Source organism: Limulus polyphemus, unplaced genomic scaffold, assembly GCF_000517525.1.
Source record: "Limulus polyphemus unplaced genomic scaffold, Limulus_polyphemus-2.1.2 Scaffold959, whole genome shotgun sequence".
In the NCBI taxonomy this organism is placed as follows: Eukaryota; Metazoa; Arthropoda; class Merostomata; order Xiphosura; family Limulidae; genus Limulus; species Limulus polyphemus.
The window spans coordinates 348,904-361,830 of NW_013666569.1; the positions used below are offsets into that span (position 1 = coordinate 348,904).

General features: G+C 34.1%; 1 protein-coding gene across 3 annotated transcripts in view; it reads right to left on the reverse strand.

Annotated features, from left to right (window-relative positions):
• LOC106461437 (otopetrin-1-like) overlaps positions 1–12,927 on the reverse strand; it is a 42,629-nt gene that overhangs the window by 27,399 nt on the left and 2,303 nt on the right. The window contains exons 1-2 of one of the 3 annotated variants that reach the window (XM_022388412.1): positions 9,866–10,260; positions 5,329–5,977 (exon numbers count right to left, since the gene is read on the reverse strand). The exons of 1 other annotated variant lie outside the window; for it this stretch is intronic. In XM_022388412.1, the coding sequence (XP_022244120.1) occupies positions 5,329–5,714 (386 nt within the window). In that variant the 5' untranslated portion in view covers positions 5,715–5,977; positions 9,866–10,260. Of the gene's footprint in view, positions 1–5,328; positions 5,978–6,120; positions 6,200–9,865; positions 10,261–12,927 lie in introns of those variants that run through there. One more of the 3 variants, XM_022388411.1, reaches the window with a different exon arrangement.

Below are 12,927 nucleotides of genomic sequence, written 5' to 3' on the forward strand. Positions count from 1 at the left end.
TAAAGCACAAAGAGTACATAAGTTACAATGTTAATTTATCTTTTTATCGAATATAGGCCGTGCTTGATATAGGCTTAACCAATGTTAGGCCTGAGACAAGTAGACTTAGATTTCGGTGCCTGCGATTAGTATTCTTTCGTATTACTCTAGCAATCCCGATTTAAAGAAGTAATGTTGTTATCAAAGCCGTCGTGTTAACAATAAAATCTAGTATATAAGGGTATATAAGACAACGATTTTTGATAACTCAAGCCCTTAGCCTGCACAATGCTTATTACCAGTATTTGTGTTATTATTGTCAAATGGTGTTAAATATCTGGAGTGTCTAGTGGTGCACACTACTTCAATATATTACTCCGCCCCTTTCTTATGTTAGCTTTGATTATTGGCTCATTTGTCAGTCGAATGAAAAAGTGTGAAACGTGCTGACCTAAGGAAACGACATTTACTGAACAGTGGATATATGAAGTTAAGTGAATACTACACAAGTTATTTTTACTACAGCATTATATCTTACTGATTCCAATTATTTACACTAATATATAAAAAACAGCGTGTCTGAATGTGTATGACCATACACAAAACTATACTGAACAAAAAACAACAAAAACGATATTCGGCAGGTTAATCATATTACAACAGGATTCGTCTAAGTTTAAGTAACATTAAGTAGGCTTACTGAAAGTTGAACCCACAACCTCCTTATCTATAAAGCTGCATATCAGATGTGCCCACATATTATTAGGCGAGTGTTACACGCCGCGATGAAGCTATTAGGCGAGTGTTACACGCTGCGATGAAGCTAGTAGGCGAGTGTTACACGCCGCGATGAAGCTATTAGGTGAGTGTTACACGCCGCGATGAAGCTAGTAGGCGAGTGTTACACGCGCGATGAAGCTATTAAGCGAGTGTTACACGCTGCGATGAAGCTATAGGCGAGTGTTACACGCTGCGATGAAGCTAGTAGGCGAGTGTTACACGCCGCGATGAAGCTATTAGGCGAGTGTTACACGCTGCGATGAAGCTAATGAGACAGAGAGAGAGAGACGAATTTTCTCCGCCTTCTACAGTCATTGTTCTATACAATCCATCCAATATGCTACAAAAAGGCAAAATATAAAGGTATTAACACTAAAATTATATTTCACATTTTGTTTATTAGAATTTATTTAAACATACATTTTTACATTTGGTTTTAATTTGCATGTAAAACTATTATTCAATAAACTATATCAATGTACAAAATGATTTATATTTGCAGTAGGCAGTGATATTTAGTGCAGGATGAATATCAAAGTAGACATAACATCGTGCTTGAGTCATAAGGAAGATATAATTTTAAGAAAGTATTATATTGTAAGTGTTTTTTATACTTATATTTAGCGTGCTTGGACTGTGAATCTGAAGGTTGACAGTTAATAGCCCATTGCTGCAAAAATTTACCCTGTACTTTGGGGCCGTGGGCGCGCTATACGAGTGACGGTGAAATCCCTGTATTCTGTCGGAAATAAAAGTAGCCCACAAGAAGACGGTAGGTGTTATTGACTAACTGTCTTCACTCCAATTTATCAGTTCAAAATTAGGGACGGCTGGGGTAGATGGCCCTTTGTGATGAATATACAAATGACCCTTTGTGATGTATATACAGATGGCCCTTTGTGATGTATGTATAGATGGCCCTTTGTAATGTATATACAGTTGGCCCTTTGTGATGTATATACAAATGGCCCTTTGTAATGTATATACAGTTGGCCCTTTGTAATGTATATACAGTTGGCCCTTTGTGATGTATATACAAATGGCCCTTTGTGATGTATATACAGACGGCCCTTTGTGATGTATGTACAGATGGCCCTTTGTAATGTATATACAGTTGGCCCTTTGTGATGTATATAGAAATGGCCCTTTGTGATTATATACAGTTAGCCCTTTGTGATGTATATGCAAATGGCCCTTTGTGATGAATATACAGATGGTCCTTTGTGATGAATATACAGATGGTCCTTTGTGATGTACATACAAATCAGAGAAAACAAAATGAACTCATACAGAAACTGTTTTACCTACCTTAATTGCATTCCGTTTTTGTTGTTGTTTTTTTTGTTAACAAGAGAAAATTAAAATTTTAAAACAAGAACAGTCACAAATTACAATAAATATTTTATCATGAACAACTGTTTCTAATCCACATATTCATATTATTTCCACACCTAATATCTGCCACTTAACCATTTCATAAAAATTATTGATTTTAAGATCTCGGAACAAATTTGCGCTTGTATATAGTCTAGGGTCAGACTTACGTTTCGATTGTTTCTTCTGATTTATGGGACCATGTGACAATGATACCACAGCATCAATTTAATTACCTATCTTCCGCGTTACCAAAGTTTTCAACTGTTTTTTATTAATAAGATAGTTTGAGTAAGGGGCATTTACCAACATTTTACTCAGTCAAGTCGACACAGATTTTTTCCTCCGAAAAGAAACTCTAATTTAACTTTAATTACAGATACAGTATTACAATAATAATTAAATCAAAGTTGTGCACTAATGTACCTTTATTGGATGTTTTATATCGCCTTCCTTAATTACGCTGTATACAATAGACCAACTAATTTCAAGAACTCAGTTTAAAATGTATTGTTTTTTCATGGAAGAATGGGCAATAGAATTGTAATCCACCCAAGATTGCTTTACTCCCCCACCCACCTTAAATAGTTATCATGAAATAGCGCAACTACATATCTTACAATAACAAGTAACAAGTTTTGTATGCAATAGTTTTTAACTGCATGCCAATTACATATACAAACAAAGTTTAATGTACTTTAAAAACTGTTAAAAACCATACTTTTTATAATTTTTTGACGTAACCATTTCAGTAAGTACCTTTATTTTAATGGTTTGACAATGTTCTGAAACGTAGCTCTAACTAAATTATTCAATCATATACGAAAACGAGCTCAGATTTAAAATACACATAAAAGCTTTATCACACAAACTTTCAGTAAACATCTGTCTTTACTGACTACAAGCACCTTAACAAGGACATTCGCTGGAACGTTGTGTATTGTTGTTATTATACATTTGCGGTTGTGTTTGTTAATTTAATAATTCCTCCCCCAGTGGCTCAGCGGCAAGTTTGAAGACTTATAACAATAAAAACCTGGTTTCGATATTCATGATGGGCACAGCACAGATAGCTCATTGTATAGCTTTGTGTTTAACAGCAAACAAACAAACTGCACAATTCTTCATCGTTTTGACTAGTTTAAGTAATACTAAAGAGAATAAATTGTTTTTATTGTACACACACACACACAAAAACTATTACAAATAACTATACTAAGAATTTCTATCGCTAACGAACTAGAATTTTTTAATGACGGCAGTTTCTTTTATTCCTACATCGTGCTCCTTGTTGGAGCTATATATTATGCCAAAGTTCTTTTTTGTCGACAATTTTATCGCGTAATTTTCTCACATTTAAGCCTTAATATAATTTTTTTTTGTGTTGAATTTCGTGCACATGTACTCAAGGTTTGTTCTCGATGTGGACGAGATTGTGTATGTGGGTTAACCACGCGTCGATTAGAATAGCGTATAAAAGAGCATCTGAAGTCTAATTCTGGTAATTTTTCAAATATCTTTATCATAATATGTAGTTCCAACACTGAACAAGATGTATAAATAAAAAGAAACTCTAGCGAATCAAAACTCAAACTTAAATTGAACTGAAACTCATAAATAACTGTGCATATTCACACTTTAAACTTTTGTTTAGAGTAGTACACAATTTAAATTCAATAACCTACTTCACTAACACCACAAGATACTGGAGCTAGAAAACAGGTAAAATAACGTATGTACGTCTTGAATGATTTGAAGAATCTTAGAATTTTTCTCTGGCTTTACATGCCATGAAACAACAATATTAACGGATACTAATTTAAAGGTGTGTTTCAAACAATTATCATCTACTGATAACGTATTATTTAATAGCAATAATATAGATAGAACAAGTCTTCACATCTAAAGGTGATAATATAAACAAAGAGACTTCAACTGGAGAGGTTATTACTTTATATATATGTGTGTGTGTGTCGTAAACACAACTACATTTTAACTATGTGATATAGAACCGGTTTCATAATATAAGAGCTACTCTTTCGCATGAATCTGTCCTTGTACATCAACAAAATTAGTGCTAATGTTTGATTTTATATAATACGCCGTGACAGTAAAATACTGAACTCATTTTAAAAATAAATGTTAAAATTAATGTCGTTTATTGTTATTTTTCTCGAGTTTTGAGGACGTCAGTTAGCTAGTTCATTTTTTTTATAGAATAATAACACTTTAAGAACTTCTTAAAGCATCTTCATACGGTTCCTTAAAACAATACATTTTCAGTATCAAAGCAATAAGAACACATGGTTTCACTTTCACTGATGGTTTTCGAGAGATATTTAAGTAGCAGACGAAACATAGCATCTAAGATTGTAATATATATTTTAACTATGGAGTGCAGTCACCCACCTATTATTTGAGGGTCAGGACCGACGCACACATAGGTAATCATTTCTTTTTACACCACAACCACTGGAGGACATACTCACCACAGACTTCGTTTTTGATCGAAAAGTCTTATGTCTTCCCATAACTTGCTAGTAATGGAAAGGTTTCAAGTGCTGTTTCGAAATGATATGAGATTCCGTATGACACCCCCCCCCCCCCCCCAGTTACAATAGTCTTTATCTTTTTCATCTGTTAATAATTATAGCTGGAAGCTATAAAGGGTTGACAAAAGATGGGAGAAAAAATAGTTAGTAATTGGATTTTTTTTTAGATAAACATGAAATACATTTAGTTATCAACGTAAGCACTTTTTGTATGCCACTTGGACTTTAAATGAGTATATTTCTTCGAGTAGAAAAAGTCAAAAATTAGCGGAGGAAAAGTATTTTAACAAGTTTTTTTTTGCATATGCAAAAAGATGATGGAGTTTCTATACACAAAGAACTGTAAAATTATTAATGGTGCTTTAACTAATCTATTTAATTATTAGAATACTTTGAATTTATCTGATAATTTCTTACACCTTATCCATAATGGAAAGTATTCTGATGATCCTTCCTGTGCTAGCTAGTATAAGTAAGTGTAAAGGATGATGTATATGATGTTCAGAAAACACGTTGGTTCAAAAAATCAATTAAAGACAAAAATAAGAAACCCAAACGCTTTCGAAAAGTAGAAATTACTTCATCATTTTTGTGCTAGATATATGTAAGGGAGCAAACTAAGGATAAAACTTGATGACCTTACTTCGAATTCTTTAGCCGATGACTGTTTACTTGATTCACATCTACACCAGCCTTTTTATCAAAGACCTGCATCTGAATATTTGTTCCACTGTTTTCATTACTTATCCCTCGGATTTTGCTTTTCCTCGATCCAAACACATAACGGTGATCTTGTTGTATGCACTTAGACACATAAGATTCCATCCTGGAAATTTCAGCTACAGATTCTTCTTCAGAATGTAGACCAATAAAAGAAATTCTAGGAGACAGAGTTGAATCATGTCTATCATGGTTCTTCTCTTTAAAATGTCCAGATCCTGCGTCGCTCTTATTAGAAAGGTAAGGAGTCTTTTTTCCTTTGTCATTAGTTATAGAAACAACAGGATACCATGCTTTCTCTTTAGACATTTCTTTTTCATTACAACATGTAAATCTGGCAATGAATATATAGAGATATAAGCTTAATGTTCATCAGGGATTGATGATGGTAATTTCTTAACAGTCACATACACAGCAGTATAAGCAAGATAGAATAAATCGTTTTGTAACGTTGGAAGTTAACGATTTGACAACCACATACACTTCTTGGGTACATCTTCGTTCAACAGTATGAAGAGATCAAACTACACAGTTACTGCATAGTCCTCTTGACCATTTACCGTAGAATCAGTCTGTATGAAAGAAACAATACGATGTATTACGTAAAAATATAAAAATACGGTGCAACATAATTCAAATTATCTTTATAATATGGTTAATTATGAAAGAGATCACATGTCCAAATATTTAACAGTTAAAGCAACGCCAACTATACCTAGTCATGTCTGATCAGTATAAGCGGCATGTATTCAGTAACTGTATGATACTAGCAGGCTCGCACATCCCGTTAGAATATCCTGAACCTTCACCTCTGCTTTCAAGCAAGGATACAAAAGAATAAGTAAAACTAAAACATGTTATGCATAAAGCACATCTGGGGAACCACCCTAACGCAGGTGTGTTGTATTGGCAAGCGCTATGTGGCAGCAGGTGAATTTCATACACAGATAATATGGGAACAGCTTTATCATTAAATATACCAGCCACATCCAAAATCATAGTTTTTATGTTAGCAAGAAAATAACGTTTTAATTAACTACCTTTGAAATTACACGTTCCATAACTATCAGTAATCAAAGTTAATTAACCGACTTACATTGTAAAAAAAAAAAAAAAAAAAAAAAATAACAGTGTTTTGAATGGAAAACAGCACATCATCTATGTTGTTAGAAAACAGTAAACTACATCAATCGCGGTATAGTTCATACAAGTCTGTGTTTGGGGAATATAACTTGTGTTGTGAAATAACACAATGTGTTAACTTACATCACAACTTTTTAAAATTGTAACATAATATATTAGATAAAAAATAGAATACCAAAATGATAAGTAAGTTAAACGTGTCAATGATATAACGCTAAAATTCGGAGTTAGATCCATGTGGTGGCACAGCTTAGATAAGATAGCTCACTGTGCAGCTTCGCACTTAAACAAGACAAACATTCCAAAACAAATATACTTTCATAAAAAGACAATATTAATTTTCAGTGCTAACATACTGTGAAAAATGATTTAATTATAAAATGTGTTTAAACATTTTATGACTTTCGGCTCTTTATAGGTGCTTATATATACTTTAAGCAACTAAGTTTTACTTTATTACTAAAAGAAACAAACACAATAACTTAAATAGCGATTTAAAAAAGTTTCTAAATCAGTATTATATACAATAAGTGTGTGATGCAGTTACGACCACACCTTTCAAGCACCTCAATATAAAATCACTACAGTGTGACTACACTGTGGACTTTATAACTAGTTTATAAAAAAACATGAAAAGCGAATAAACCATACATCTCTGTTTCATTATGCATGTCTTTCATTTAAAACCTCGTCCTGATTTCCGCCTGACTGCAGGCAGTTGGGAGAACATCATTACAACGCGCACAAAGGTTTGCCTTCCTAAAATACACAGGATGTCAAGTAGCTTTTAAATAGTCACGTGGTCTGCGCGATGGCCAGTACTAATGCTCGTCTGTTAGTTCTTTCTTCTCCACCACAAAGAGTCGGAAATATTAATATTATTTTTGACATCATTAAATATAAATTCACTCACTCGTTTTATAAGTATGTCCAAGTTTACAATTTTGAACTCGTGGTTTCTTCTGATGTTATAAATACAGACTCTGTAAAATGCACGATAACATAGCAGTAAAAACAAGCTAACAGTCTTATAAAACCGGTAAAATATTGAATCCTTTTGGGTAGATTGAATGCATGAATATGTACGTCACATACAGATCCTCTTTTTCTCATTTTTTCCATTGATCATTGTGTTATATAGCAAATCTGTATTATTTCAAGAACACAATCATCTCGACATTTATGACACAAGCAATTCGACATCATCATAAATGTATTTATTCCCATGAGAGATACTTTGAACAATATATCGCCACGATGTAAACATGATAAGATCAAACCGTGCTTTAATTTATAGGTTAGTCGCTAGGCTCGGCACGTATAATACATAAATCCTTGTTTAACGACTGGGATTATACTTCAAATAACAAACCATGAAACAAATACAATATAGTCTTTTGTTTTTTTCCTTCCGCAATTGGCCCAACCGTAATGTGCTTCAAACTGCATTTACCATCCGAATTTGTTCGTGTAAATAATGAAACCGCACTGCAAAATATGCAAATTATGAAATGTGAAGCCCGCCCAGCTTACGAAGCAAGATGTAATATAGTCTTTACGTTGTTTAGATAATTTTTTAGTATATATATATATAAACACACAGGCGTAGGAATTTAGACATTGGAAGTTAGTCCTCCAGATTTTAAAGGGTATTTTTAATCAAGGAAACATAGTATTAAAAAGCAATACGAGCCAAGAAAGGTAATCATCTGACACTCATACGTGTAGATAATTAGAGCTCTATATATAATTTGATTTGAGCTAAATCCTAACTAACTCAGGCTGCAGCGTAAGTTTCGGTCTGACATCATGAAAAATTGCTAAAACTTTACAATCCTATGGGTGAACAGTTTACAATATAACTACAGAGATTTTATAACAATTATTTTCTAATGAACCGGCTTATCCATCTACTTACTCAGCTTTAAAACTTGCTATATGAATAATAGCCTATCAAAAGAAATTAAAAGCTTTTCCATTATGCCATTGCAGTTGTCTTATTGAAATTTAGGAAAGCGCAAGAAATTATTCTAGATTTTTCAAAACTTTTCTGGGGATAACTCCTCCCACCTTCCCCACTTGGAGAGGGTCGTATAAAAAAAAAGCCTCATGGGTTTCATGCTTCCCTTCTATGACAATGAAGCTAATATTGTACTCCATGGCACTAATGCACTTTTTATTTTGTCTGTACTACAAATGATCCACGTTTATCGTGACAGTGTACACCCAAGTAAAGACCCTCCTCCCAACCCACTCTGCGACCTAACTATTCTGTATTTCTGTGGTAATTTTTTATTCGATAGTTACAGCCCATGTGATGTTGACTGAACGCTTGGAGAAATGTTGTGCTAATGAATGACAAACAAATATTAAATATTTCGGTTTTCTCGCAACTACCGTGTCTGAAATACATGTTGAGATGTATAATAATAATAATAGCTCTTCCATACCGAAATAAGTTAAATAACTTTCCTTATAAAAGCCATATATTATTGGGAACTTATTAATAAGAAATTTATAGCTTTATTACATTAAAACATGCCGTAGCCGCGTATATAATATTTTGTGGCTGGGTGAATTTAATCCACCAGGTGCCGTTACATGACAGGAACCAGGCTACTTTTTATCCTGTTTGTATATACACATATTTTGATGTAATAAAATGCTAAGAAAGGTATTCTTCTGATGCTCTTATTATATTAAGCCAACGGGATATGGGAATTTGCAGGCTTGTGCTCAAGTTAGATAACTCAGCTTATATCGGTTACCAAAACAAGTAACTGTATACTTTTCGTTGTAAATCTTAGCTAGTAAACAATTTCTTCATCCCTCGTACACTACATTTGTCCATTAATTCAGGCCACATTTCACAACCAGAACATGAAGGTTGTTGAAACAAAACACTTCTTTATTCAAATACAAAAACTGAACTATGAAAATGAGATTTAAAATTACATTTAAATGATTTATAAGTGCGACAAATGGCATAACTCAGCAAACAGCTTTCTTAAAATGTTAGACTTAACAGTTCAGCAAGTGTTTAAGTAAAACTGTTATTGTGCGTGTGTGTATAAAACAAAGATGGGACAACGGTAAGTCTACAAAACTAAATTACGGGGTTCTATTCCCCGCGGTAGACACAGAAGATAGCCTTTGCTCTAAAACAAACAAAGTATATCATACCTATACTTACAAGATGTCTATAATGGAATAGAGAACTGTTGGTAAGATACAAAGAAAGGATAAGAAATATGAAAAGTAAAATATTTTTAACAAGACTACGAACAATTCATAAATGAAACAAAATACAAACTTACCAATAATCTTCAGATGAGCTGGTTCCCGGTACTACGCCACCTGCCGCATTCCTTTTTTCTCTTGTGCTTGATTGATCATCATGTTATGGCCTATATAGTCTTTCAGTTCCACCTCCAGGGAAATACAGGTTAAGGCCACACCAGTGAGTACCGACGCTATGTCCGCGTGATGATATAAGTACCCATGAACACATATGTTGATTCCTGTTTCTGCTTAGAATGCTGGGAAACTTTGATTTGAGTAGACAAATCGGATGTTGTTATCATAAAATACAAAACTTCTCCTTCACGGACGAAAAATTGGTGTCAGTCCTAAAGTCTCTCGGGAAATAACTTATTGTTTCTCTTCTTTAAAACGCATAGAACTGACGTATATAAAACATTTTCCTGGCAGAACGCAGTAATTAGAGTTTATCACATGGAACTTTATGCTACACTACAACTCAACTTAAGACTAATCGTAGAGGTGCGTATATAATGATTCCTATTATATTAACTTTAGTTTTTTAAAAATAAACTGTTGCATTTTGTAAAAGTACTAAGAGATTGTTAAAACTAAATGTTACGAATGCGCGAAAATACCTGGAAGTATATGTACTAGAATAATCTTGCATGTCCGGCAAATAACCGCTAATATATATATTGAAATAGTCCATGCTACATTATAAAATAGGCAATCACAACCGTCGACGGCGCCCAAATTAATACAATGTTATCAATGAAGCCATTTGTTAAGGTTGCTGTGCGTTTACAATACAATCTATTGTGTTATGTTTTTTTTTTTTCTGGTTGATGACGTTTGCTGCAACTGGTCAATAGAAGAGGGACTGAGAGTCCGGTTTCCGTCTTTATATAGTAGAAATTTACCGGTTTTGTTTTAGGAAGCGCTCAGAATGAAAATGTTTCATTTTTTAATATAGTATAAAAAATTCTGAAAATCATGCTATTGTGGTATATAAGTGAAGCACAGCTCGATAGCTACAAGGTTTTTTGTTGTTTTCGAAACATACAAAGCAAAAATATTGTTATAAGTACACAGCTTACTTTGATCGGAAGTTACTATTACTTGTAAGAATGCAAAATAGTTAAAAAAGTGATAATTAAAACGATAAAAGTGGTTAAACAGTGAACTTAAGAAAAAATGGCTGATGGAGAAGACCGCATTTCTGATTTTAAATATAAGAAAAGGAAGGATTTAGAAAAATAAACGGACGTTCTTCTCTATTTAAAACGTAACGCATTAAATAAAGATGAAGAGCAAAGAAACCACTGGTGAAAGTACCTGTGGTACAACTTCTGGCTACGCTACTCATAGATTAAAGAAACCACTGGTGAAAGCACCAGTGGTACAACTTCTGGCTACGCTACTCATAAATTAAAGAAACCACTGGTGAAAGTACCAGTGGTACAACTTCTGACTATGCTACTCATAAATTAAAGAATCCACTGGTGAAAGCACCTGTGCTACAAATTCTGGCTACGCTACTCATAAATTAAAGAAACCAGTGGTGAAAGTACCAGTGGTACAACTTCTGGCTATGCTACTCATAAATTAAAGAAACCACTGGTGAAAGCACCCGTGCTACAAATTCGGGCTACGCTACTCATAAATTAAAGAAACCACATCTTTTCATGACTAAGTAAGAGAAGCAGACAGAAAACGAAAATACATTTGTATTTGATTTGAAGGCCTGGCATGGCCTGGTGGATAGGACACTCGATTCGCAAATTGCAGGTCCTAGGTTCGAATCCCCGTCACCAAACATGCTCGCCCTTTAAGGCTGCTATCAGAACAGTTATACGAGTGAAAGATTTCTTAGGTAATTCAAGTTGCCCGAATAGCCGGCCCCAAAATTAGATGGAATTAAAGTCGAGCGAGGAAGAATATGTGTATTTGATTTAGATGACCCAGCTAAATTCCTAAACATTGACTCAAAGTTGCGACATTTGCTCGTGGCAATAGGTACGGTACAAATGCAGACATATGACCTTTTCAAAAACGATAAGGAAAGGTTATTACACACGATGACTTGTCAACAGAGAAAACATAGCCACAATGGGCTCAATATTTGGTCACATGTGATTCAATATTTCTTTTCTGCTAAAAGATTTTTGGCACGGTTAGGTTTTCACTATCGTAATAAGGAAAAAAAGACTGGAGAAGACCGTCAGCACTTTTAGATCAAGATGAAAAGTCAGCACATCAAGTGGAGGAATTTAAACAGTGGAAATAATTTGAATTTAGGCGGAAAATGTACCAAACAATCGATACGGAAAATCTATCAGATTCAATAAAAGATGAAGTATTGGCAAGCTGTATTTGAAAGACTTTGATAAGAATTTATAGGACTCGAGTAAAACGTGAGACAGGCTCTTTTGCGGAGAGTAACTAAAAGTATTTGAAAAGGTGTCTTGGAATAAGTGCGCAAGAAAACATTAGTGTCATCGTTTTCCAACACTTCTGGCGCACTTAGAATTTCACTCACCTTGCTCATCACTGCTATCCCAAATTTAAATCGCACACAAGCAGTGTGTATTTCAGCCTCAATTAAAACAATATAGTGAAATTTCCGTAATTGCAAATATAAATGAGTAAAATTTATTTGATATGTAGCCCTACGGTTTTGTACGCAATAAAAACTTTGATAAATGAAGCACAAACTACACAAATCTCCGCAACAACTAGATATTCGAGGATCTTTATTATGTGGGTGGATAGGTGTAGTGATTTGTAGTGGTAGAATAAAAGAAGGCAACATAAAAATGAAACTTTATTAACTAAGGAAGAATACAAAAGGCTGGTGAATTAGTGATAAAACTGTTATGTTGTGAAGTGAAAATGAAAGAAAGGTAAATGAATATTTATTATTTAAACAAACGCTGACAAATAAAAGCAAAACGTGTATGATCCTCAAGTTGAAGGATATAGAACACAGACAGGAGTTTTACAGTAAGTCTTGGTTCTCTCAAGATCAGGGCTGCCCCCCAGTGGCACAGCGGTATGTCTGCGGACTTACAACGCTAGAATCTGGGATTCGAACCCCGTCGTGGGCCTGGCGCAG